We start from the raw sequence: 27844 nt of genomic DNA on the forward strand, positions 1-27844 counted from the left end.
CACGCCCGATGCTGGCGGGCACAGAAAATCCCGGTCCACGTTGCAGGATTAGAACAATGACTGAGATTCTGCGGTCAATACCGCAGCAAGGGCATCCACTGCTGACTTAGAACAAAGCTGACACTGAGATCTAAAGGTGAGCTCTGAGGTGAGAGTGACTGCCCTTAACATCAAGGTCAAATGCGGCCGAATGCAGTAATAAGGAGCCCTAGCAAAACTGGAGTCAATGGGAATTGGAGAAGTTCTCTGCTGATTGGAGTCATATGTAGCACAAAGAAAGATGGTTGTGGTTATTGGAGGTCAATCATTTCAATTCCAGGGCATCACTGCAGGAGTTCCTCAGGGTAGTGTTTTCAGCCCACGCATCTTCAGCTGCTCCATCAATGACCTTCCTTCCATCACAAGACCAGAAGTGGTGGTGTTGGCTGATGTTTGCACAATGTTCAGCACCATTCGCGAGTCCTCAGATACTGAAGCAGTCCACGTCCAAATGCAGCAAGACCTGGATGATATCCAGGCTTCGGCTGACAAGTGGCAAGTAACATTCATGCCACGCAAGTGCCAGGCATTGACCATCTCCAACAAGAGAGAATCTAATCATCACCCCTAGACATTCAATGGCATTAACATCACTGAATCCCACCGCTGCCCCCCCCCCCCCCCCCCACCCCCCCCACACCTTTCAGCATCCTGGGAGTTACCATTGACCAGAAACTGAACTGGACTAGCCATATAAATACTGTGGCCACAAGAGGAGTTCAGAGGCTAAGAATCCTGTGGCAAGTAACACACCCCCTGACTCCCCAAAGCCTGTCCACCATCTACAAGACACAAGTCGGGAGTGTGATGACACTCCACTTGCCTGGATAAGTGCAGCTCCAACCACTCAAGCTTGATACCATCCAGGACAAAGAAGCCAACTTGTCACCCTATTCACAAACATTCACTCCCTCCACCACTGATGCACAGTGGCAGCAGTGTGTACCATCTACGAGATGCACTGCAGGAACTCACCGAGGCTCCTTAGAGAGCAGTTTCCAAACCCACGGCCACTACCATCTAGAAGGACAAGGGCAGCAGATGCATGGGAACACCACCACCATCCCCTCCAAGCCACTCACCATCCTGACTTGCATTGTCACAGGGGACGGAGTTCCAGGATTTTGACCCAAACAGCACTGTGGGTGTATCTACACCACATAGAATGCAGCAGTTCAAGAAGGCAGCTCACCACCACCTTCTCAAGGGCAGTTAGGAATGGGCAATACATGCTGGCATAGCCAGCAATGCCCACATCCCATCAATGAATTTTTTAAAAATCTGTGGCGGGATGTTCCCCTGTCCCAATGGCAGTTGAAATTTGGTGCCAAGTTGACTGGATCTCTTGGCATGCAGCAGGGATGTCAGCAAGCATGTAGGCCTCAAATTGAAGCATTCACTCACGGCAAACCAAGAAGTTAAAAGCACTTAAAATCCTTCATTTTTACTTTAAATTTTCAGTTATTGTGGTAAATATATGACTTTATTAAGAAAGAAGCTAAGATTTACAGATTTATATTGAGAAATTTGACATTCCACAAATATAAGAGTAGCCTTTCAGGGCCATTGAATTTATTTAGCAATAATTATGAAGTTAGTGCGCCTTTAAAACCCAGTTACTCCTAGTTTAATGAGGTGTAACATTTTCCTGGGTTTTTACAGCAAGACTGGAAGTTCTCGACAAGCCATAATTGTAAGGAACGTAGGAACATTTGGAAGCCTTTACAATACACTCTATGGAGATGTGTCAAATCTCTTCAGTAGCTTCTGAATCTCTGTGTTATTCTGCGCATGTTCAAACTCCAGAAGTTGTTGTCAGTTTCAGTGGAGTAGTGACTGTGAATGCTGGCAGTTTTACCGCCATTAACACCACAAAATCCATGATTTTCACTTTAGGGTGAATGCTTAATGTTTTGTTTCAGAAAACCTCCCCCCTCCTCATTGAACTCTTGAAATCTGAGAGTCATACGCACTTGCTTAATTTTTCAACATCCACTTGGACGCTCAGCAGCCAATGATTTCTCTCTCTCTATTGATGTAAAAATTGGCAAAATGAAAACCTAATAACACAAGCAGAGAACCCTGGCCCAAATAAAATGAGTTATTTCAGTGTCATGGCCCTTGTTGCTCTGTATTAAAATTCTGTCACCTTTTTTAAAATGGCTAAGGATTAGCATTGTGCCTTTAGGTAAAGTTGTAGACCACTAGTATTTAAACAGAACACAATTGATTGATAGTATGATTGATAGATGTCTCTCCATTTGATAGTTTTTATTCTTTCATAGGATAGTAATGTCACTGAATGTCGAGGGGAAGGGGTTAGACTCTCTCTTGTTGGCGATGGTCATTGCCAGTGGCCTGTATGGTGTGAATGTTCCTTGCCCCTTAGTCCAACTTGAATGTTATCCAGCCTCGTGCCTGTGGGCATGGACTGCTTCATTATCTGAGGAGTTATAAATGGAACTGAACACTGAACGTCAGCAAACATTCCAACTTCTGACCTTATGATGGAGGGGACATCATTGCTGAATGAAGCTGAAGATGGTTTTCTCTCAGACACTATCCTGAGATATTCCTGCAGTAAGGCCTTGGGGCTGAAATGATTGGCCCACAACAACCACAGCCGTCTTCCTTTGTTTTAGGTATGGCACCAGCCAGTGGAGGGTTCTCCCTCTGATTCCCATTGACTTCAATTTTACAGGTCACCTTGATGCCACATTCGGTCAAATGCTGTCTTGATGTCAAGAGCAGTCACTGTCACCACTGGAATTCAGCTCGCTTGATGTCCAAACCTTGACAATGCTGGAGAAGGTCCAACAGCTACACACTGGAGTTCCCTAACCAGTGTCTGTGCATGGTTATCCAAAGAGACCCAGAGCAACTCTGTCCAGCATACTTGACTTCTCCCCATTCACTTTGCCTGCCAAAGAGTCCAGTGTAGGTTGGACCAGTGTAGCTGTCACATGCCAATCAAGCATGTTTTACAAAAAAACATTAAATGACCTGTATCCTGATTCTGAAGCTCTGTGTTGCACACACTGCTGTACTAGGAATCTAGACTGAGCTACATTAAGCAACAAACCTGCAGCAATCGTTGGGCGATGAGGTTGCAACATGATGCCTGACCTCAAGTTTGGGGGGGATATTGGATCTTCAAGATTCCCACTCTGGTCCTTTAAGGTGATTCCTGACACAGTTGGCTGTGGAGAAAGCCTCCCTTTACTCTGGCTCAACAACATGCCTTAATAATCCAACCTAAATAGTAATTTTGTTAATAGAAAATGCAGCAGCTCAAGCAGATATCACATTTCAGGTTGTGAAAACTGTTGGCTATAGTATAGCTGTCTTTTAGAAGTATGCTTTTCCCTGGAACATTCCTGGGATGTTTGGCTCAGAAAACTGGGGACTACACTGTTGTAACCCTATCCTTGGTTCACACTTTCTTGAGCAAAGGTGCCATGCTGGGATCATAGTGATAGAATCATTCACTTTTTGGGTGTGCTTCAAATTTCTTCTGTCAAGAAAAGAATTGTGTTGTAATAATTTAAAATAAATGATATAGCTCAGCAGCATAATCCTATTTGCTTAAAATTCATTCTTGGACGCTTGAACAAATATAAATATCCTTTTTGAATCTCACTGGTGAAAGCTAACATTGGATTCCTCCTTCCAGTTCCCTGACTTTGCTCCAGTAGCATCTTTCTACAGATTTTCCCATATTATCCACCATAGTCTCAGGACAAAAGCAAGAGTTGAGAAGTTTGTTTAAGAGGGATTTATACAAAGCCCTGTGATTGATGGTTGAAATTTGCAATTCAGTCAGACAGTGTGCCAAAGAACAAAAAATGGTTCTGACATGAAACAATGCTTATTAGCAAACAGCTGTGCAGATTTATTCTGCATTCAAACTGCCCCTGGAAAAAAAAACATTCACCTTTAAAGCTTCACCCGTGTTCGGATTGACACAGACTAGAAGTGTTGTACCAGTCTGGAGTTAGAACTAGATCACTCTGTTTTGGAAGTTCGAGCTCCTTACATTTTTAGTATAGAAAGATGGTCCATTTAATTGAAGTAACACCATTCCCAGAATGAGTATTCCCATTCTCTTAAAATTGTTCTGTGGCATTTTACTGCTGGTTGGGTGGCATGGAGCTGACTTAGGCATGAATTTACAAGTTTGTTGACCTACACCCAGATCCAGTTTGGAGAGGGTTCAGATGGCTGGTCCCAGCAGATAATTTCACAGTTACTGATCTGCTGTATATAAATAAGAGTTTTATACAATATCAGCTTTTCAATTCTGAAAATCCTTTGGGCCAACTAATGTCCAAACCTACATTGTGTGAGGTATGCTGGCTCACTGGCCCAACATAATTACTTCCATTATGAGGCCTCCACCATTGTTGCTACTCCTGGCTAGCTGCTGGACCAGCAGCAGCAATTGCTCTTGATGGTGCTGCTGGAACTAAAGAGCTACTGGCCCTCTGAATGGCCAGCAGCCTGTGGAGGTGGGATCTCTGCCCTTAAGGGGATGGAAGCCCCATGCCAGGCAGCTAATTACCTGAAGTGCTGAGAATTGCATTAGGGCTTCCAGAATTAGCTGAGGCGGTCTTGCCCCAGGTTTCTGGCCCACTGTCAGGGCCGCTAACGCAGCCCATTAAATTCAGCCCAAGGAGATAACATGCCCAGTAGTTGAAAAGATAATCACACTCACTCTGAATTATCATCTCTGTAGCTATATCCCACTTAATACAATATCTGCTACTTTCTGACTACATACAAATTAAAAAGGTTATTGATGCATTGGTTTAACACCTGTTACCTCCTTTTCCATTGAATATTAATGCATGTGTGCTCAATATCACTGCTGCTGCATTTCCCAGAGTTCAGGGGGTTACTGATAACAGCCACAGGTCCAAGTGTCAAGCCTTGGTGTGAGTGTGGCAAGACTTTTATTATGTGTTACACCTTGTGACTGTGCTGTTTTGAGGCAGGAATATTCATGAGACAGCGAGAGAGCTGTAAAGTCATATTAAGGTTTGACCTTGGCGAGGATTAAATATGGAATAGCTTGACAGGCTACACACTGCAAGCTGTGCCATTTATCTGGTGCATACTTTTGTTGATTATTCTTTCTTTGCCAGATACCTTGTCTTGTGGGTTAAAGGGTATCCAAAGGCACCTAAGAATCAGCCAGATCATCAGCAGACTAAAGTGTGTGCTTGTCTCTGATTTTCCTTGGTGCTAATGTATGAACTGTTGACCCTAATTGAGCACTCCTCCTGGAGAGATAGACCAAGTGTTGGCAATAATTCATGTGCTGCTGTATGGGAAACTTGGTCCGACATCTTTTCTGCCACATGTGCAAACATCAGAAAGGGTTGTGTAATATCTCATAGCTTAAAGGATAGAGAGCAAATTGCCAAGGAATCTCCTACTCCTCTTGCTATAGCACATATAAAGAACAAAAAGAGAAAAGAATGGCTTCCTGAAAGTTTGAGTTCAGATGTTACTTTTTGTACACAGAGTAACATGGTTTTATAATGTGGTTCATTGACAATTAGTGTATAGTGTAATAGGAAGAGAAGCAAAATACTATAATAAACTAATTTCACCTAGCTAATGGGCTGTTCTTTCTTTGGAAAAGGGTGCAAAAATTCAGCACTACCTTTTTGTTGCAATGATGTACCATAATGCCCAGGTGCCAGCATGCAGTCCATAATGAACTTGATGAATGAAACAATTATAGAATTCCATGTGAGGCTTTTAAGGGGGAATGCATATCGGGATGTGACTGAAGGAATGGCTCAAGTTATAGCATAGCATTAGAAGCACCTTTATAGGCATTGATGGTAAGTAATTAAGCTCATTTACAGAGCATGAAGAGGAGGCCAATATATGTGGAAGACATGTTTAGTACAATATATTCTTAGAAGATGTGGCTGACTGTTGCCTTGCTTGATCTAGTAAGGATACTGGATTTTCCCTGGTATTCAGTGCTGTGCATGAGACAGTTATGCTGGTACTCAATGATTTACTGCCTCATATCACCCCCTTCCAATCACCCTGAGCAGTTCTTCAACAGGGTCTCAGTCTGTACGTTTCAAAAAGGGCCTGATCTTAATCTGTAAAGGAAAAGTGGGATGGGAAGGGAGTCTGTGCCTTGGAGCTGAACCTTTGAAATTTGGACAGTAATAATTTGTTTTTTGCAACAATATTGGTGATGTCTGGTCCTCTAAGGTGTTGTAGACTTTAAAGGCCTGCTGTAACATGCCCTTTTGCCCCACATTCCAACCCCTAATTATGAGCAACTAGTCAGAGGCCCATGTAACCTCGCAGATTACCTTAATTATTCAAAGCACCTTGACCCTGGAAATCTCTGAGGGGCTAACACTCATGATGTCATTCTCGGGCCAGTGCTCCTCTTGTGGGGTTCAAGCTCCATTGGAAAATTTAGACTTGGATCTCCAGAGGATGATGATGCAATGCAATGGTGTTGGGTGAATGAGTAGATACAGCTCCGAGTGAAGACTTAATAAATGTCCTCGAGGGAAACTGCATGAAAAATAGTCCATAAATTAGCTGTCACTTTGATGAAGTGCCTTTCAATAGCAGCAGTGAATTGCAACATATATAACATTATAATTTTATCCAGTTTTCTAAATGTATTACTCTTCTAAATGTATTACTCTTGGACTACCAACTAGAGAAACAAATATTAAATCATAATATTATAACATAACTGCTATTAAAACTTAATAAATGGATATTGGATTGTAACTGTTATCTTTTAATGATGGGTAATGAACTATTAATAAATATCTCTTTGCTTTTGGCTTCTCAGCAATCAGAGTGTTGTTGAATAATTGAATTAATGAATGTTTAGAGGAGGCCGTGAAAATAGGTCCCAGTGAACGTGTTTAAATGTAGAACACACGAAGCTTGGATAAAGTGATTTATCAATTTTAGTTGGGTAATGAACTAAGTAGTCTTTTTGGTATTATCAAAGGTTAATTACCGTCTGTTCCATTACAAGTCATCCTACCATTTTTTGTAAAATATAATGCTGTTTCATTAAAATTGCATAGCATAACTACACTTACCTTGACATACCCAGTCATTGGTTTGAAATTTTAAACCTTTCAAATGTTTAAAGATACTAAATGATAAGAGATGTTTTTAAACCCAATTACAGGATGACAACACTTGCATTTATATAACAGCGTTCCAGGATATCTGAGGATGCTTCACATAATGTTCTGAACTTCGGCTGCTGCTGAGTCAAACATGGCAGCTAATTTATACACAGCAAGGTCTCAAATGAAATGAATGTCTGGCTAATCTGTTTTATTTTGGCAGTGTTGGTTAGGCAATAAATATTGCAGATAAATTCCCATTTTCATTTTCTTTTTGTCATGAGATCTGATGGACATTTTACAGTTCACCTGAAAGATGCCACCTCAAGCAGTCCAACAGTCCTTCAGTGCTGAAATCCGGCATGTAATCTATGCCTCCTCTTCAGTGCAAAACCTCTCACTTAGACTACCGCCACTCAGCCAAGTTGCTGAGATATCTAAATTATTTATCCTTTAGTTTTCTCCTTGAGCAGTAGAGTTTCCTAACTAGAAAACTGCCCTGACTCATTGTTATTTGAATGATTGGTTCTCTATCTCATTTGTCACTGAACCTGACCAGTGTGCACTTGGTTACAAAAGAAAACGCAAAATATTTGAAACTTCATTAATGGCTATATTCAAATATATCTAAATGAAAATTTGGTGCATGATTGAAGTTGTAAAACTGACTCTTTCGCTAGCATTAGCTGAAGTAGGCAAATACAACATATTGGTGGGGAAGATTGGGGAAATGCTTTACCTTGTGCATTCCCTGATCTGGGAGCATTTGACTGGGTTATTGAGTGGCAAAAGTGGAAAGAATGTTTGATCTTTACAGTATTGAAGGCTAGATGCATGCTGAAATGACACAGAAGCAATAGAAAATTAATTAAGTTTAAGGCATTAATTCACTTCTGTTTAGAAGATAGAGCATTACTTTAAGATATGATGAAAGGTTTACAATTATCTTTAGTTTTAATGGCCCAGATCTCGCAGTTGCAATGAGGTGAAACTTACAGCATTTGTCATCATTGCTCTGTGAAACTGACAGCAACTTCTGGCATCAGCACGCATGCAGTTAAGCGCAGAAATTGGAAAACGCTGGCAGTGATTCTCTGCTCCTCCACAGGGTGTGCTGTTGAAGTCCACACAGATGCAAATCAACTAGCAATCGAATTGATGTGAACTTTTTACGTTACTAGTCTCACTGTACAAACCCTTCCAAAAGTTACACCTTGTTGAATGAAGTATGACTAGATTTTAATGGCCTACAAGTCATAATTATAGCTGGACAAACTCTCTGGCCCTGAAAAATAAATGTCATGTTTGTGGAATGTCAAATTTCTCTATTCCATCATAATAGCCCAGATCTTCTGCCCAGTGGATCGCTGGAGACTGGATACATGACCCAAGATGCACGTCAGGACCTGGTGGAAGTCCCGATTCACTGATTCCATCAGAATTGCCTGGGAAGTTTGTACTTCTGATGTGTAACTCCCATGCTCCCTGGAACACTCCAAAAAAAAAGTCTCTGAGTTAGAATCGGAGACTTTGGACAGTCCTGGCTTACCTACCTGAATAGATGCCCAGGAAATGTTAGACAGAAAAATCTTAGTCTAACTTCTGGGTAACTATACAACTGATGCCCCAATCACTCACACTGACCCACCGACTACCCTTCCCACCTCCCAACCTAACTACACCATAACCTGACCTGACTAGCCCTCAACAAGATAAGCCCTCCTGATCTACATCTTTAACCTACCTACTCCACTCTCCCACCTACACACCTCATCCACCTTACCCACTGACTGTTTTTACATCTTACCAGACTTGCCTCCACTCACCCACCTTCTACCCTAACACTTGCCACCCCTCCCACCTTCCGCACTACCACTCTACCTACCAACCACTCTATTCCTCTACCCGCCTACCACCATTCCACCCTTCTACCCATCCCACCTGCCATCCTACCACCCCACCCACATGCCACTTTATTCACGTGCCAACCTACCACCCTACTACCTCACCCACCCTTCCCACTTACCCCACAAGCAGTCCATATCTGAATGTAGAAGACCTGGACAATATCCAGGCTTGAGCTGACAAGTGCCAGGCAATGACCATCTCCAACAAGAGAGAGTCTAACCATCGCCCCTTGACATTTAGTGGCATTGCCATTGTTGAATCTCCAACTGTCAACATCCTGGGGGTTGCCATTGACCAGAAACTGAACTGGATTAACCGTAAAAGCACTGTGGCTTCTAGAGCAGGTCAAGGGCTAGGAATCCTGTGGTGAGTAACTCACCTCCTGACTTCCCAAAGCCTGTCCACCACCTACAAGGCACAAGTCAGGAATGTGATGGAATACTGGATGAGTGCAGCTCCAACAATGCCCAAGAAGCTCAACACCACCTATGACAAAGCAGTCTACTTGGTTGGCACCCTATCCACAAACATTCACTCCCTCCACCACCGACACACAGTGGCAGCAGTGTGTACCATCTACAAGATGCACTGCAGGAATTTACCAAAGCTCCTTAGGCAGCACCTTCCAAACCCACAGCCACTACCATCTAGAAAGACAAGGGCAGCAGACACATGGGAAAACCACCAACTGCAAGTTCCTCTCCAAGCCATTCACCATCCTGACTTGGAAATATATTGCAGTTCCTTTGCTGTCATTGGGTCAAAATCCTGGAGTTTCCTCCATAACAGCTCTGTAGGTGTTCCCACGCTACACGGACAGCAATGGTTCAAGTAGGCAGCTCGCCACCAACTTCTCAAGCGCAACTAGGGATGGGCAATAAATGGTTGCTTAGCCAGCGATGCCCACATTCCTTGAACGAATAAAGAAAACTTACCAGCCTACCCATTCGCTCATTCATCACTAATTTTCCTCCATCACCCATTCACTCACATTCACACTGGATATTTAAACTTACCTTACGGCAGTTGGTGCTGTAAAAAGGGAGCGTGTCTTCTGCGCTGGTTCTATTTGCTGCTCTCTGTGTGGATTCCTGTGCTGGGGGAGTTCTTCTGGCTGCTGCATCAGAAGTCAGAGCCTTTTAAATGTAGCCAGGTAAGTGTGCAGTTCTTTTGTCTGATCAGCATTGGATGAAGCGGTTCCAAAATGGATCGGAAGGTTTGAACCAATAATGGCATAGATTTTTAAAAAATTTTTTATAGTTTATGATATTACAGTTTCCACCTTAACCTGATGTGTATGTCACAATCTGTATTTCATATTCTGTATAATTGTACAAAGTGGAGATAAAATCTCCATGTTACTTCCTGGTTTGCTGTCTGTGAGAATTCTTTGCTGTGATTAGCTGCTAAGCCTGCTTGATGATATCATCGATACTGGAAACCAGAGATCCCCTACAACTGGTGCTAGAATTAAATTAATTTTTGGAAAGGTACAATCCACATCACTGAACTCACTAGATCTTTGCGGCAGCTTTCTTCAAGGTTATTTCATCACTGAAAGCAAAATCCAAGCTATTGACTTCTTACCTGCAATCATTATTATAGTGAAAGTCGTTCCTTACAGCATATGGAGATGTGGGTGGGTGTTGTGTTGTTCAAAGTAATGAAACAAGCAAATGCTTAAGATTAAGATTCCCAGTAGAAAGAGAAACAGTGTTTTACTCGAAACTTACTGACCCTGCTGTTGATCAGATTTTTACACTGAAGTTTAAGATACTAATCTGCATGGATTTTTGTTAACAAGTAGCAAATTCTATGCCCAGCTTTTCAATCCTGAGTCATGTATAATTTACAGTGTGTTCAATCTTTAAAGTTTAGCATTTGAGTGAAGCATTTGAGCCTTGTCACATTATTTAAGTGTAAAATGAGGATTGATGAGCCAGTAGCCTGTTTTACATCTCTTACCAACTTTTCTTGCCTTTAAAGGAAATGGAAATTAAAATTGGAAGAGCTATAGACTGGGCTGCCAACTCTCTTGCCCATTTTACAGTATTGCACAAAGTCAAGATTTACTCCATTGAGTATGAATTATGCAACAAGCTTCAAACTCAAATTCCTGACTCTGGATTCAGGCTGTATTTATATTATAACAAATTCCTGACTCTGGATTCAGGCTGCATTTATATTATAACAAATCTGGATTCAGGCTGTATTTATATTATAACAAATCCCTGACTCTGGATTCAGGCTGCATTTATATTATAACAAATCTGGATTCAGGCTATATTTATATTATAACAAATCCCTGACTCTGGATTCAGGCTGCATTTATACTATAACAAATCTGGATTCAGGCTGCATTTATACTATAACAAATCTGGATTCAGGCTGCATTTATACTATAACTAACTGCGATCGGCATCAGGCAAAGCCAATTTATACTGACATGACAATTGGATTGTAAATGCATCCTCAGAACAACCATGAACAATGCTTGAGTGAAGAAATGTATCATACAAGACATGCAGTTCAATATTTTGAACTTTGCCAGAAAAATGTGAAAAATTCCTAAATAAAGGATTTTTCAAACGTGCTATTTGCTAAGTAATATATTTAATGCTAAAGCTGTTTCCTATAATTTTTTAATAGAACATTACACCTTTAAACAACATTTGGTGACTTTTCTATCAACAGCCACATAGTTCTATCAGTTGTTTGTAAATATTATAAGGCAATGTAATGACAGGAAAGCAAATATTGATTTTGTAAGTATTTAAATTGTTTTTATTATAACTGCCCTTTACATCAATATAGAAACTCAAAAGGTTATTACGTGAAAGCATTTGGATATTTCGCCAACATCAAAAGCTTTCCTGTGGTGAGCAACTCCTGCAACACATTACCGCACGTCAAGTGTTTGCACCTCCAGTTCCAGGTTTAGTGAACATTCAGTCTCAGCTAAGTCATTGAGACAGGTCGTGGTGGTAAGGGGTTACCCCCTAAGCAGGCAGAGAGAATCAGAGGGTGCATTAACTTGGTTTGCTATCCAGCATCCAGCAAGGTAATTAAGAATGATGGAACTGCAGGAGTGCTAAGAGTAGGAAGCCTAAAGCTCTTTATGTGGCTCTAAAAACACTTGTCTGAAATATACAATCATATTTATTTATTTTTAGTTTTCACATTTATTTAATACATGTAGTATTACAATGTTATTAAAGGAAAATGTCAAAACTTCATTTTTCTTTACAATCAAAGAGCTTGATTTCTCTCCAATTCCTTGTTGGCATGCTTAATATTCAGCATTAGTAGAAAACAAAGAACTTACTAGTGTTCGATAATGTAAATTGCAATGTGCCATATGTATACTAAACCGACCTGCTGAGCTAAAGCTTTTGTGTAATCCTTTTTTCTGTTTCCAGCTAGCTGATCAATTGTAGATAGACATTACATTGTGTTTTACCACTGAATTTAATCTACAAGTATAAAATGAGGCAACATTTGACATTCATTATTGTATTAAGTCTCAATAGTACACCTGACGGCTGAGCATGTGTTCCTGCATTATACGAATGCTTTGGACCTCCTGCCATTGCCAAAAGATTTTTTTAGTGCATATTGTGTTGTTTGTACTAATCAGGCTGAAGTAGCATTAGTCGGTCTTCTCATCTTTTAATTACAGACAGTTTATTGTCTGTGCTGACCTAGTTTCTACACAGCACGCCAGGCTTAGCAATCTCTGTTAATTTAATTTGGCATTTCATTCAATCAGGCAGACTGTGAGCATGATGAAAAAATTATTTAAAAAAAAAATAACTTGCTGTTCATCCTTAATTGATGTTCCTATCAGCCTTTGTCCTTGCCAGGCCTGGCGATTATTTGCCACTCAGTCGAGCAGAATCTAACCAACTGTATTTTCTCCTGTGGAAACATTATGATTTAGAATTCTGATTTTGCTTTTGAAAATAAATTAGTGCAAGTCTATAATTATGCCTGTATATATGCCTGGGAGTATATTTTTCCCATCACTCATAGGTGGGGATTAAACTAACCCCAGAAGCCGGGGTGTTCTTGCAGTGCTTCTGGGTCAAAGGTCATTTTGAGCTTGTCGAGCTTTAGCAGCTTGCTGGTTCGGATAATGACTGTTTGTCCAAAGCAGACCTTAAGTTTCAGGTGAGGGCTTCTCTGCAGATTCCTTGCACTAATGAAGCCACCTGTTTTGCCAAATGGCATGGGGCCCTGTTTTTACCCTTATCCATGCGCTGAAGTGTTAACATTGTCACCGAGTTCCCCATTTCTCCAGGAGAGACAGTAATTAATGGACACCATTCACAGCCGATTAGCTGTAGTTCCTCGACTAATTACGTTCGCACGCTTAACAGTTCAGACATTTTAAATTTGCTTTTCATTTCACTGTGCTTCTTTCTTAGTCCTCAACTATTTAGCTTTCTGAGATAATTCTATTCTTACACCTATTTAACTGAAGTGGCTGGAGTTCCCACCTGTCTGTGTTTTGTTTCACCTGCATGCTCTGGAGACATTAATAAGGAATAAACCAGACAACCAAAGTCTGCTTTTTAACTGGAAGCTGGTCCTTTTTACCCACTTTGCTACTGTTATAGGATTTCTATACTTCTCCTTTTAATGTTATTTCAGTTGATTTTCATTATTCGCAACCAGAACATTAAACCCAAGCCCTGGTCCCGCTCCTTGCCCAGGCCCACATCTGATTTTGGACGAGAAAAAGGACGGGGAACCAGCTTTCTGTACAGTTCAGGACATTAGATTTTGAAATCATAAAGCTGGTCATGCCAGAAGCCCACCAAGTGAACCAATTCCTACTTAAGAGTTTGTGATAATAAACTTCTGTAAAATCATTAACTGGTTGATCCTTATATATATTTCAGTGTTTACAATAAGTAAAAAAAAAACCTGCTGGAAAGACTCAGCAGGTCTGACAACATCTGCGGAGAGGAACACAGTTAACGTTTCGAGTCCGAATGACTCTTTATCAAAACTGACATTTTTGCTTTTGTTTCAGATTTCCAGCATCCACGGTATTTTGCTTTTTTAAAAAAAAACTGCGTTTGTGTCGCACTTTTCACAACCACTGGACATCTCAAAGCACCTTACAGTCGACGAAGTACTGTTTGAAGTGTAGTCACTGGAGGAATGTAGGAAATGTAACAGCTAATTTGTACTCAACAAACTGCCACAAACAGCAATGTGATAATGACTAGATAATCTAGAGATAAAAACAAAAAAAACTGCGGATGCTGGAAATCCAAAACAAAAACAAAAACAGAATTACCTGGAAAAACTCAGCAGGTCTGGCAGCATCGGCGGAGAAGAAAAGAGTTGACGTTTCGAGTCCTCATGACCCTTCGACAGAACAGATAATCTGTTCTTTGTGACGCTGATCGAGAGATAAATATTGGCCCAGACACCGGGGATAACACCCCAGCTATTCTTCAAAATCATGCTGTGGGATCTTTTACATCCACCCGAGATGAGGCCTTGGTTTAACATCTCAACTGAAAGATGGCACCTCAAACAGTGCAATGCTCCCTCAGTCCTGCTGTGTAGTGTCAGCTTTGATTTTTGTGGTCAAGTCCTGGGGCAGAATCGTCCATGCCTGTCGGCATTGGGGGTGCCCATTGGTGTGAGCAGACAATATGACGGGAAGGCCAAAAATCAGTTTCACGGCATTGTGAAACCAGATTGCGATCATTTGCTCAGCTCGTCGATGGTGGACTGCGTTACACGCCATCAGATGCCGGGAACCTCATTGTAATATATCTGCATATCATTATAAGGCCAGCCCGCCAGACTCATCCTCTCATGCTGGATCATCCGCCCACTCATGCCGATGTGTTTCACAACAGCACATAAAGTGACGTGCACCTGGCGAGCTGCACTTCGCTCGGTACTTCAAGGTTTGTTTGTCTATCTTGTTTCGGGAAGCACTCTCAGCCATCAGCGCCAGACTTCGCAGACAGCAACACAATACTCTTCGGGGGCTCACAAGCAGGTCTCTACCTACCAGACCAGCTATAAGTGGTAGCTTTGCAGGGCTAGGACTTGCTTGGGGAAGGGGGAGAAGTGGCCTCAGGCGAGGGCTATACTGAGGAAGGGGGGTATCCCAGGGTTTGTGTGGGGACAGAAGTTGATCTGTGCAAGTGGCCTCAAGATGGTTAGGGGTGAGGAGTCAGCTTCCAGAGGAGATGAGGCCAGATGGACATGTGGAGGTGTGTTTGAGAATGGATGGTGATGCCCCTTGAGTTGGCAGTGACTGAGATGCCAGTGAATGTGTGATGGACTTGAGTGTGTGAGTTTAGAGTAATGAGATGGTTGCCATACCCTGACAACACGGATGAGATAATTCATCCTCTATCTGCACTGGATGGCCAACTTCTTCTGTGCAGCATTGACACTGATCGCCACTGCTATCACCAGCCAAGCTGGAGTGGTAATGTTGCTGCCCCTCCTGTGGCCAGAGTAGGGATAGGGGACATCACAGTGGGCATCCATAGCCTCCAAAAGGCCCTCAAAGGACACGTCACTAAACTTGGGGGCTGCAGTCGTCTTGCCTTTTGAGACCATGCCTTATTTGCAGCGGTCCTGGACTGGAAACACTGAGAGGCAGGCACATAGCTCTCCTTTAAATGTGGCATCTGGCTTGATGAAGTGGCAAGGTGAAGGCATGGTGGACAAATCAGAGCTGCCCGCCATGCAAACGGTGTGTTTTCCAGGAATGAATAATTAATGCAATGGGCTTAGGACAATATGCCCGCTACCGCACATAGTACAAATCTGGAATGATTCCACCCCTGGAGTGGGATTTGAAACTGGAACTTTATGATTCAGAGGCAAGTGTGCTGCTGGCTGAGCCAAGGCTGACAGACTAGAGTACAAATCTACATATCACTTCCATGGCCAGTAGAGTTGTCAGACCTCCTGAAATCTCCATCATTGATGATCAATCTCCAGGATAGTCCAGGGGAAAAGTCATAAGGACATTAAAATTGGACTTTTTCTTATTGTTTAAACTGTAGTTAGTTCAAAGAGTATTGCAGGTGGATGGGGAGACATTAATAGTCAAGATTACTCCAGTTGGGTAACAAAGAGTGCATTCCGTTTTCAGTTGGCGTGGGAAGGCAGTGTACCTGGGGATTGACCAATATTGGGAATGTGGAGGCAGAGGTGGGAGGTCACGTGATGAGACTTCCAAGATTGCAGCCAACCAGAGCTGGTATCCCTAAAGTCATTTAGGGAAGGAAATCTGCCATTCTTACCAGTTTGGCCTACATGTGACTCCAGATCCACAGCAACATGGTTGACATTGAACTGGCCTCTGAAAAGGTCTAGTAAGCCGCTCAGTTCAAACGCAATTAGGGATAGTAATAAATGCTAAACTTGCCAGCGATGCACATGTCACACCAAAGAACAAAACGCCCTAAACATGTGAAATAATTTTGACCTGCCAACATTTATAGCGTTCAAGTGTTTGTTTGTTTGTTTCTAGCTCCATTTGTATTCTTGATTCTTGAAATCAGATGCCTAAATATAGGGATCCAAATATTTGAAAACTTTGCAAACAATATCACTCCTTCCGTCACTGGGTGGATCATTTTTTGCATGAGGTGAATGGCTTTGCTGCTGTTCGAAGCTGACCTATTGTGGAACTGTGATGTCAATAAATGGCTTTAGGTTTACATTTACCTTGAATGCAACAGAATTGGGGAAGTTAGAATTACTGATTGTTATTGTAGATTAACTGCCAACATGGTAATTCTTGCCACTTTCAGCATTGCTCCCATGGGCAATGTGTGGAAAGGCAAATGACAAAAGCAAAGAGAGAAAATAAAATGGTTAAGGGTTTGCTAACTGCTTGCTAATGACTGTTGAAGCCAGGTGGAGAGAAACACATGCAGGTTTCCTCAAGGAGAATAAATTTGGAAGGGTAGTTATTTACATCCAGTCCTGCTTGTTGTCACTTTGTGAACAATGTGCATATGAGAAAAGAATGAGATACATTTACATAGCACTTTGGAAACATCTCAACATACAATGAATTACTAGGTCAGACCACAGTTGAAGTGCTGTGTGCAGTTTTTGGCTCCATACTCGAGGAAGGAATTTGAAGGAGTAAGGAGGGTACAGTGCAGATTCACAGGTGGGGATTTAAAATCCAATATAGAAAAGCAAGGAAGAGGCACCAAACTTCTTATCCAGGAGATGCCATAGGGAGGCCCAGCTGATTTCAATAACCGGGGCTCATTAGCATTGGCGGATAGGAAGACAGTTAACGTCTCGAGTTCCTGTGACTCTTCATCAGAACGCCTGTTCATACGGATTCAAAACGTTAACTGCATTCCACTCCGCAGATGCTGTCAGACTTGCTGAGTTTTTCCAGCTATTTTTGTTTTTGTTTCAGATTTCCAGCATTCGCAGTATTTTGCTTTTTTACTCATTAGCATTTCACTGACCAGCAGCCTGTCCAAAACTGGCATGGGCCTCACAAATATCAAACACTTGCTGATACTCAGATAAGCCAAATGAGAAGAGTTTAGTGCTGTTGGTGGTGCGGGGCAGGAGCCCAGGACTGCAAAAACCCATGTTTTCCTCCTGGGGCGTGGAGAAGCATTTCTGCTCTTCCTTTTTAATTCCTTCACAGGATGTGAGCATCACTGGCTAAGCTCATCCCTAATTGCCCTGGAGAAGGTGGTGTTGAGGCACCTTCCTGAACCACTGCAATCCATGTGGTAGAGGTACACCCACAGTGCTATTAAGGAGGGAGTTCCAGGATTTTGACCCTGTGACAGTGAAAGAATGGCATTATAGTTTTAAGTCAGGGAAGTGTGTGGTTTGGAGGGGAACTTGCAGGTAGTGGTGTTCGCATGCGTCTGCAGTCCTTATCCTTTTAGGAGATAGAGGTCAAGGTTTGAAGAGTGCTGTCAAAGGAGCCTTGGCAAGTTGCCGCAAAGCATCTTGTGGGTGGTACACGCTGCTGCCACTGTGCGTTGGTAGTGAAGAGAATAAATGTTTTTGTCCTGGGTGGCATCGAGCTTCTTGAGTGTTGTTGGAGCTGCACTCATCCAGGCAATTTTATTTTTTATTCATTCACGGGATGTGGGCTTCGCAGGCTGGGCCAGCATTTATTGCCCATCCCTAGTTGCCCTTGAGAAGTTAGTGGTGAGATGCTGCCTTGAACCACTGCAGTCCATGTGGTGTAGGTACACCCACAGTGCTGTTAGGAAGGGGATTCCAGGATTTTGACCCAGCGACAGTGAAGGAATGGCGATATATTTCCAAGTCAGGATTGTGAGTGACTGGCAGGGGAACTTGCAGGCGGTGGTGTGCCCATATATCTGCTGCCATTATTCTTTTAGGTGGTAGCGGTCATGGGTTTGGAAGGTGCTGTCTAAGGAGCCTCGGTGAATTCCTGCAGCGCATCTTGTAGATGGTACACACTGCTGCTACTGTGTGTCGGTGGTGGAGGGAGTGAATGTTTGTGGATGTGGTGCCGATCAAGTGGTCTGCTTTGCCCTGGATGGTGTCCAGCTTCTTCAGTGTTGTAGGAGCTGCACTCATCCAGGCAAGTGGGGAGTATTCCATCACATTCCTGACTTGTGCCTTGTAGATGGTGGACAGGATTTGAAGAGTCAGGAGGTGAGTTACTTGTCACAGGATTCTTAGCCTCTGACCAGCTCTTGTAGCCAAAGTATTTATATGGCTAGTCCAGTTCAGTTTCTGGTCAATAGTAACCCCCAGGATGTTGATAGTGGGGGATTCAGTGATGGTAATGCCATTGAACATCAAGGGGTGATGGATGGATTCTCTCTTGTTGGAGATGGTCATTGCCTGACACTTATGTGGCACAAATGTTACTTGCCACTTGTCAGCCCAAGCCTGGATATTGTCCAGCTCTTGCTGCATTTGGACATGGACTGCTTCAGTATCTGAGGAGTCACGAATGGTGCTGAACATTGTGCAGTCATCAATGTTCAGCACCATTCGTGACTCCTCAGATACTGAAGCAGTCCATGTCCAAATGTAGCAAGGCCTGGACAATATCCAGGCTTAGGCTGACAAGTGGCAAGTAACATTCTCACCACACAAGTGTCAGGCAATGACCATCTCCAGCAAGAGAGAATCCAACCATCACCCCTCGATGTTCAATGACATTATGATCACTGAATCCCCCACTGTCAACACCCTGGAAGTTACCATTGCCCAGAAACTGAACTGGACTAGTCATATAAACACTGAAGCTACAAGAGCATGTCAGAGGCTAGGAATCATGTGACAAGTAACTCACCTTCTGACTCCTCAAAGCCAATCCACCAACTACAAGGCACAAGTCAGGAGTGTGATGGAATACTCCCCACTTGCCTGGAGTGTGGAGAGTCTTTCTTCACACTTTTCACTTCTGCCTTTTAGATGGTGGGCAGGCTTTCGGGAGTCAGAAAATGAGTTACTCACTGCAGGATTCCCAGCCTCTGATCTGCTCTTGTAGCCACATTATTTATATGGCTGGTCCAGTTCAGTTTTTGATCAGTGGTAACCCCCAGGATGTTGATCGTGTTAATGTTGCAATCTTGTCACAATGCTTTTGTTGTAAGTGAGAACAGCTGTGTTAAACGGGGAAAAGTAAGGGAATTATTTTTAAGTGTATATAAAAACAGGTTTCCACCCGAGGGTGTAAGGAACGGTCTGCACCTATGCCCTCTGGGTTTGTAAGTAAACTTATGTCAGAGAAAGATTGACTCAAGTTTCCTCCTTTACTTCGTGAATGAGCAATGAGTTTTAATAGATATTGATGGTAATGCCATTGAATGTCAAGCGGGAATGGTTAAATTCTCTCATGTTGGAGATGGTCATTGTCTGGCATTTGTGTGGCGTGAATGTTACTTGCCTAATAGACCAAAGCTGAATGTAGAACAGGGTGTGCAATCTGACTGTTTCAGTATCTGAGGAGACATGAATGGTACTGGATACTGTGCAGTCATCAGCAAACATTCCCACGTCTGGAAATACAATGAAGGAAAGACCATTGATGAGGCAACTGAAAATGTTTGGACCTCAGACACTATTCTGAGGAACTCCTGCAATGATGTCCTGGGACTGAGATGACTGGTCTCCAAAAACCACAGCTGTCTTCCTTTGTGCTAGGTATGACTCCAGCCAGTGGAGAGTTTTGCTGTTGATTCACATTGACTTCAATTTTGCCAGGGCTCCTTAATGCCACACTCGGTCAAATGCTGCCTCAAAGTCAAAGGCAGTCACTCTTGCCTTGCCTCTTGAATTCAGCTGTTTTGTCCTTGTTTGAACCAAGGCTGTAATGATATCTGGAGCTTTTGACCCTGGTGGAACCCAAACTGAGTGTCAGCGAACAGGTAATTGCTGTGTAAGTGCCACTTAATAGCACTGTCCCCTATACCTTCCATCACTTTGCTGATGATCAAGAGTGGGCTGATGGGGTGGTAATTGGCTTGATTGGATTTGCCCTGCTTTTTGTGGACAGCACATACCTGGGCAATTTTCTACATTGTTGGGTAGATTCCAGTGTTGTAGCTTTACTGGAACAGCTTGGCTATCGGTGCAGATAGTTGTGGAGCACAACTCTTCAGTGCTATTGTTTGGATGTTGTCAGGGCCCATAGCCTTTGCCGTATCTAGTGCCCTCAGCCATTTCTTTATTGTCTGGAGTGTATTGAGTTGCCTGAAGAATGCCATTTGTGAAGCTAGGGCCCTCAGGAGGAGGCCAGGATGGATCATCCACTCGGCACTTCTGGCTGAAGATGGCAGCAAGTGCTTCAGCCTTGTCTTTTGCTCTGACACGCTGGGCTCTCCCATCATTTAAGGGTTGGAAGTTTTGTGGAGCCTTCTCCTACGACTAGTTGTTTAATTGTCCACCACCAGGACTGCAGAGTTTGATCTAATCTGTTGATGGTGGATCATTCAATTCTGTCCATCATATCCTGCTTCCTCTGTTCAGCATGTCTGTAGTCTTGTATTATTACTCCACCAGGTTGCACTTCATTTGGTACTGCTCCTTGGACACATTGAAACATAGTTTATCCCCTGGCTGAATGTTAATCGTGCTGTGAGAGGTAGGCTGGACTGTGAGGTTACACAATGTGGTTGCTGATGGGCCACAGCATCTTATGATGCCTAGTCTTGAGCTGCTAGATATTTTTGAAATCTATCCCATTTAGCATGGTGGTAGCGCCACAAAACACAATAACTGGTATGCTCAGTGTGAACATGGGACTTCATTTCTACAAGGACTGTGCGGTGGCACTCCTACAAATATTGTCATGGAAAGATGCATCTGTGACAGGGGTATTGATGAGGGCAAGATCAAGTAGATTTTTCCTTCTTGTTGGTTCCCTCATCTCCTGGCAGATAATTCTTCAGAACTTGGCAAGCTTGGTCTGTAGTTCTGCTAATGAGCTACTTTTGCTAATGGGCATTGATTTTACCCACCCAGAGTACATTCTGTGCCCTTGCTGTATTCAACATGGAAGAGTATTGATTCATCAGCTGAGGGAGGATGGTAGGTGGCATCGAGCAGGGGTTGTCCTTGGCCATGTTTGGCCTGATACCACAAAACTTCATGAGATGTGGAGTCAATGTTGAGGACTCCCAGGAAAACTCTCTCCCAACTGTATACCACTGTGCCACCACCTCCGGCAGATCTGTCTTGCTGGTGGGACAGTACCTACCCAGGGATTGTGATGAAGGAGTCTTGGATATTGTCTGTAAGGTATGATGCAGTGAGGATGACTATGTCCGGCTGTTGCTTGACTAGTCTGTGGGAAAGCTCTTCCAATTTTGGCACAAGCCCCCCAGATGTTGCACAGTCAATTGAGCAGGGTGTGCCATTGTTGTTTCTGGCGTTGAGGTCGCTGCTGCATGGTCCATTGATTTTCTACAACTGAATGGTTTGCTAGACTATTTCAGAGGGCAGTTAGGCGTTACCTACATAGCTGTGGATCTGGAGTCACATGTAGGCTGGAAATGAATTTGAATTTCACCAGCTGTCATAGTCAGATTTGAAAACGTGTTCCCAGATTACTAGAGACCTCTGGATTGCTGTTCCAGTTACTTACCACTACACCAATTGGCCCCACAAAGATACATTTTGTATTTACATTTGGAGCCTCCACTTCTCCCTTGGCAGGTTTTACTGGTTGGAACCTCCATGGCAAATGGTCCAGCCAGAAGGCTGTCAAAATTTCCTCAGGGTGATATTTGGGTGATCGGATCCTGATTTGCATATATTTATGAGGTGCCACCTGAGTCAGGCAGATTGACACCTCAACCACTCGATGTTAAAACAGTCATGGGATTGTATTCCAAGTGGCAAAATGCATCGCATGGCTTTAACGTCTGCTCTGCTTGAGTTGCAAAGGGCAGGGGGAATTAAGCTCCCCCCAAATCCCCCCTCCCCTGTCCCCACACACCCCAACTTGAATCCTGAAAAGAAAAATTTGAGAAGTTCAAGCTGCTTTCATTAGAACATGACAGGGCCATGGAGCACCGGCAGCAGATATAGGAAGCTGTGCACAGAGGGAGGAAGATGAGGGCTCTCACAGAAGGCTGTGCGCACAAGGGCATTCAGAGAGCACCTCTCCTACCTCAATCTCTGAGGTGGCGACATCTCCCCAAGGAGGCGGTCATTGAATTGTGCCAAACAGCAGGGTGAGGACAGCAGTGCCAGTGACAGTGAAGGTCACCATGGTCCTCAGTTTCTACACCAGCAGATAATTCCCGACAGGAGCAGGCAACATTGCTAACAAATCACAGTTTGCCATCCGTTGCTGCATCAGGGAGATTTCAGAGGCCCTGACATCTTCATTATCTTTCTTACCGACTCCTCCTACTGCACTCTGGTATGTGGCTTTGTCAAGCTAGTGGGATCCTCAATGGTTCAGAGAGCCATTGACGTATGTTCTGCTGACCCCACATATTAATGGGGAGATGCACCACAACCATAAGGGCTACCATTTCCTGAACATGTAGAATGAATACAGTCAATAACTGGACATCATGACAGTGAGTCCTATCCTGGCAACAGCCATGGATGGCACTTTCATTCTACAGAGCCAGCCATACCCACCATATTTGAGCCACCATGATAAACCAGAGGCTAGCAGCTGGGTGATGCGAGCTACTGGCTTTACACCTGCTCATGAGTCCTCTCTGCCACCTGAACATGTGCACCTCAGGAGGCGAAGGTATGAAAGACTGGGGATTCCTTTGCTTTGGACTGGCTTTACATGGCCATCTATTCAGACTTCTCTTCCTCTCAATTCTCACCATATCATCGTTGCTCCACAATTTCCCACCTTTCAATCCTTTGCTACAGATCATCACAGGTACCACAATAAAAGGTACCACAAAAAGTCTTTCTATTTTAACTTCATCCAACAACACTTCCAATCGTACAGACAAAGTTGCACTATTCACTCTTGTGAACCCCCTTATCGCCTGCCTTCCATGTGCCTTTGCCTGGCCTAGTACACCTATACAGTGCTACTATCTTGGTTGCAGCATGGCCAGAAGATTAATGACTTTCAGTGGGGGAAGACTACATATGATCTTGCAGGATAACCTCAAGTGGTTCTGCCCCAGAAGGCACAGCTTCAGACTGTATCATCTCAGGATGTGCAGCAACAATCAACAGCAAGGGCAGTGGTAGAGTGGCAGTATGAATGCTGGTGTCCTGAGGCAGTAGCACAGATCACTGAACCAGAGGACATGTTGACATTTAAGAATGAGTGGGTGAAGGAAGAGGGAATAAAAAGTTATGGGAACAAAGTGATCAATTAAGGTTAGGACTGCAGTGTCTCTCTACATTGATGTATTTGATGAAATACAAGTGTTAGGACACTAATCATTTTTCTTCAGAAATTGTGCAGTTTGTTAAAATGCCAAATTAAAATATATTTTTGCAATCCATAACAAAGAAACAGCATTTACAGACCTATGTTTACGTTACCTATGTAGCTTGTTTCAAACCGTCAAAAGTTTTCCTGAAGTCGTCACAACATCTTGACGTTCCTGAATCAGGGTTGACCCACTCAGCAATCCATATCCAGGCAACCTTATACTGTCTGTGATGAATGGATTACCCTCTTAACCTGAAAGTGCCATCAATAAGGATGCCAAGGTCTCAGTCTGAAAACTTATAGTTTACAAACAATGCACTCACCCTCTGATTAACCCCGAGCACTGCAGGATTACCACCAGTTCACAATAAATACTAGTTAAGCAGTTTGTTAGGCGCTTGAGAAGACTGGACCTGACTTTCAGTGCAGGTACGAGCTGACTGGTCCTTCCATTCCTCACTGGTGAGATTTATGAATTGAAGGGGCATGAAAGCAGCAAAGGGAGTCTTGGAACACCTGCCAACCTGAACGAAGAGTGTTCAATAAAATCAGCACTCTCTGACTTCATACAGAAGGAGAATCTAACCATTAGTGCGGACATGTTTAAGGAGCACTAATTCATAATCTTGTGAGATGTACATTAACTTCTCAGCTGAGCAGCACAGGAACACTTTTGCACAAAATTAGAACCATAATAAGACTTTTCTAAAAGTTGTCTAGTTGCAAATACTCCTTAATTCTGCAGTCTGACAATAATTTGAGTGGCACCAGGCTTCTGTAATTTTTCAGGCACCTGTCAGGTGGGCACTACTGTTGTGCCCTTCCCATATGTGCCAGCTGCCTGTCCTGAGCATGCAGGTGATTCCATCCTTGCAGTTAGGCATGGAGCTAGTCTTTGTGAATCTGTGGACTTGAGGCTTGTTTTGCCACACTTACACCAGATAAGTGACCCAATTGAGGTATCAGACTTTAGCTTGATCAGATGATCTAGGCTAACATTTCAGCGTATCACTGATGGTTCCTGTGCTGCTGAAGAAGCTGTCCTTTGGGTGAAACATTAAACTTAGGCAATACAATTAACTTTGATAGTTCAGGTTGGTATTGAAATAGTATGATTCTATAAAAGGAAAAAAATGGAAAGGTGTCCTACCAATATTCTTCCCTCTATTAACAACACCTAAAATAGTTTTGATGGCCATTCACTCATTACTATTTGTGGGGTCTTACTGTGCATCAGATGTTTACCTACACCATAGTTGTAATTCACTGTATATGAAGCAATTTGGGTTGTTCTGAGTGAAGTGATAAAATGCTATATAAATAAAAGTTTGTTTTTCTTGAGTGTGTTGCTCCTTTTAACTTTGACTTAAAAGTACATTTATTGGTTCCTCCCTAATTTTTTCAGCCAATTGTATAAATAAAATTGTTTTACAAAATATATCCTGAACCATACTATTCTTGGCATAATGACTCCAATAATGTCACAGCAAGTCAAAAATTGTCCCATGTTGTTGCAATATTGTTTAATTACAAACTGCTTATCTTCCTTATTTATATACTGCTAATGTAGTGACCCTGTTCTTAAATTACACTAATTTCGAGAGTTCACAAGTGTCAGTTTGCATTGGTTCCACATAGCATGAAAATGGGATTGAATGTTGGTGCAGTCCTGAAGACACTATGTTCCACCTTGCAGTCACCAACAAGAAGGTCTCACTGTTTTGTTGTTTTAAAAAAAGTCTTAAAAGCCAGTGTGATTGTTACATACTGCATGGCCATTGAAAGAAACATCACTCATGCCAAAGTGCAAGTCACATTGAATTTAATGGTATGTTCTTTGAGGCTACATTTTAGCATCCAGAATAATTAAATCATAAGCCGTTCATCAATAGCAGTGCCACAGTCCAGTCTAATTTAAACGTTTTAAAATCTACTAAACCATTACAGGTTTTCATCACCAGTATTGTTAATAACATAAATGATGTGAAAGTTAAATATTCTGAGTTAATTTAATAGTAAACTTGTTCCTAATCATCTTTGCAGAAGTAGTATCAGGCAATAGCCAATCTCCTCATTGAGAATGCATTTGTGTTGAAGTGCTTGTTAAATTATAGACTAAAGCCAAGTTGTAACTTCAAACAAAATTTCAGTTAAATCAAATGCCACAATTTTAGTATTTAGTTGCCACTTTGAAATATATGCACCGGAATTGAAACTGTACAATAAATGGTTGTGGCTGTTTTTTTTTAACCAACTATTCAAGAAATGTGAAGTTTACATATAAATCACCCATTTCTAATCTCCAGCATTTGTAAACATTTTGAACGACTCTTAAATAAATTCAGTGTTTTGTGATCCAGATTTAAGTCAACAATGCAAAATAGTGATTATAGTTCAACCTAGTAAGGAACATGGAGATCCTCTCGCTCCATCAGGTTTTCTAAGTCAACCAGTAGTTTATGGAATGACTCTAAACCAAATTTATTTTTCTTTCTATTCTAGTTTGCAGGGAACAACAACTACATGAACATGGCAGACCCAAGCCATGCTTTTGCGACAAGTAATGAGGCAAGTACATTATTCTCTGTTGTATTATCTCTTTTAATATCCATTATCTAGCAGTGCACTGCATTAAAATTACAGGCCTAGAAATTCGAACATGTTGGGACCATTTTACAGCTGAAAAATAGACACTAAGTGGTCCAACTCAACATGCAGTGTTTGTGTGCTTATTCCACACTGCGACAGTATGCATGCCTGAAACCAGCGTTGGGTGTGTTTCCTGCGCTAATCCAGGGAACACTTATGGTTTCATGTCCCTGTCCCATATTAGAGTGCAGCTAACCTTAGCATGCACCATGCTTGTTGCAGTTAGCTTTCTCAGGCCTATAGTAACCAGACCAATGGTCCTTTAAGGTCCCACTGGAAACTGTCACAAAAATGTAATTTTTCTAATATTTATCCAAATATGAAGCTAGGAGGAGCAGGAGTGTTCTGTAGCCTATCTAGGACTGACCATCAGTCCAGAACAAGCCTTCATGCTAGCCGACATTTGTCCTCTTCAGGCCTAGTGTTCTACAGCCAGGGGTTTGATTGCGTCCCCAGTGTGCCCCTGCACCATAATTGCATGTGGCTCTCTTGAGCACCAGCTTTAGTGTGTGGTCATTATTGCATTCAGATGTAACTCAATAAACCAGAACGAAGCTGTACAATTTTTTCCTGTATGTAATTAGCTGAGTTTGTGTTTATATACTGTCACACAGCATTATAATTAATATTGTTCTAGGATTTTGCCTTCAGCAAAATTAGTATTAATCATTAGATGAAAATGCCATAATCTGCTGTAAGGAATCTTCAATTAAAAACAGTAAAGTCCTTGTTGTCTTTGTTGTGACAGTTGCAGTAAGTACTGTGCAGTACTGAAGAGAGTAATTCTCACTCCACTTGGTTAATTAATAAACAGTGATTTTTAATAGGTAACATTAGGTAGATTTTATACCTCAAACTTTTGAATAGAAAATAGGTTAAGTTCTAAAATAAAAATAAGGAAGATGCAAGAAATCTGCAAAGGGATACAGATAGATTAAGTGAGTGGGCAAAAAATTGACAGCTGGAGTATAATGTAGGAAAATGTGAAGTTTCCCACTTTGACAGGAAGAGTAGAAAAACAGGGTATTACTTAAATGGAAAGAGACGCAGAATGCAGCAGTACAGAGGGACCTGAGCATCCTCATGCAGAAATCACAAAAGGTTAGCATGCAGGCACAGCAGTTAGGAAGGCAAATGGAGTGTAAGTTTTCCTTGCAAGGTGGATGGAGTATAAAAGTAGGGAAGTCTTGTTACAGCTGTGCAGGGCATTGGTAAG

The 27844-nt window shown here is 42.4% G+C and overlaps 1 protein-coding gene across 2 annotated transcripts in view; it reads left to right on the forward strand.

The window, feature by feature from the left end:
- The window catches only part of tox3 (TOX high mobility group box family member 3), a 123536-nt gene that overhangs the window by 39802 nt on the left and 55890 nt on the right, over window positions 1-27844 (forward strand). For both annotated transcript variants that reach the window (XM_041192206.1, XM_041192205.1), the window contains exon 2: window positions 26482-26547. In XM_041192206.1, the coding sequence (XP_041048140.1) occupies window positions 26482-26547 (66 nt within the window). The remainder of the gene's footprint in view (window positions 1-26481; window positions 26548-27844) is intronic.

This window comes from Carcharodon carcharias, chromosome 7 (assembly GCF_017639515.1).
Source record: "Carcharodon carcharias isolate sCarCar2 chromosome 7, sCarCar2.pri, whole genome shotgun sequence".
NCBI classification, from domain to species: domain Eukaryota; kingdom Metazoa; phylum Chordata; class Chondrichthyes; order Lamniformes; family Lamnidae; genus Carcharodon; species Carcharodon carcharias.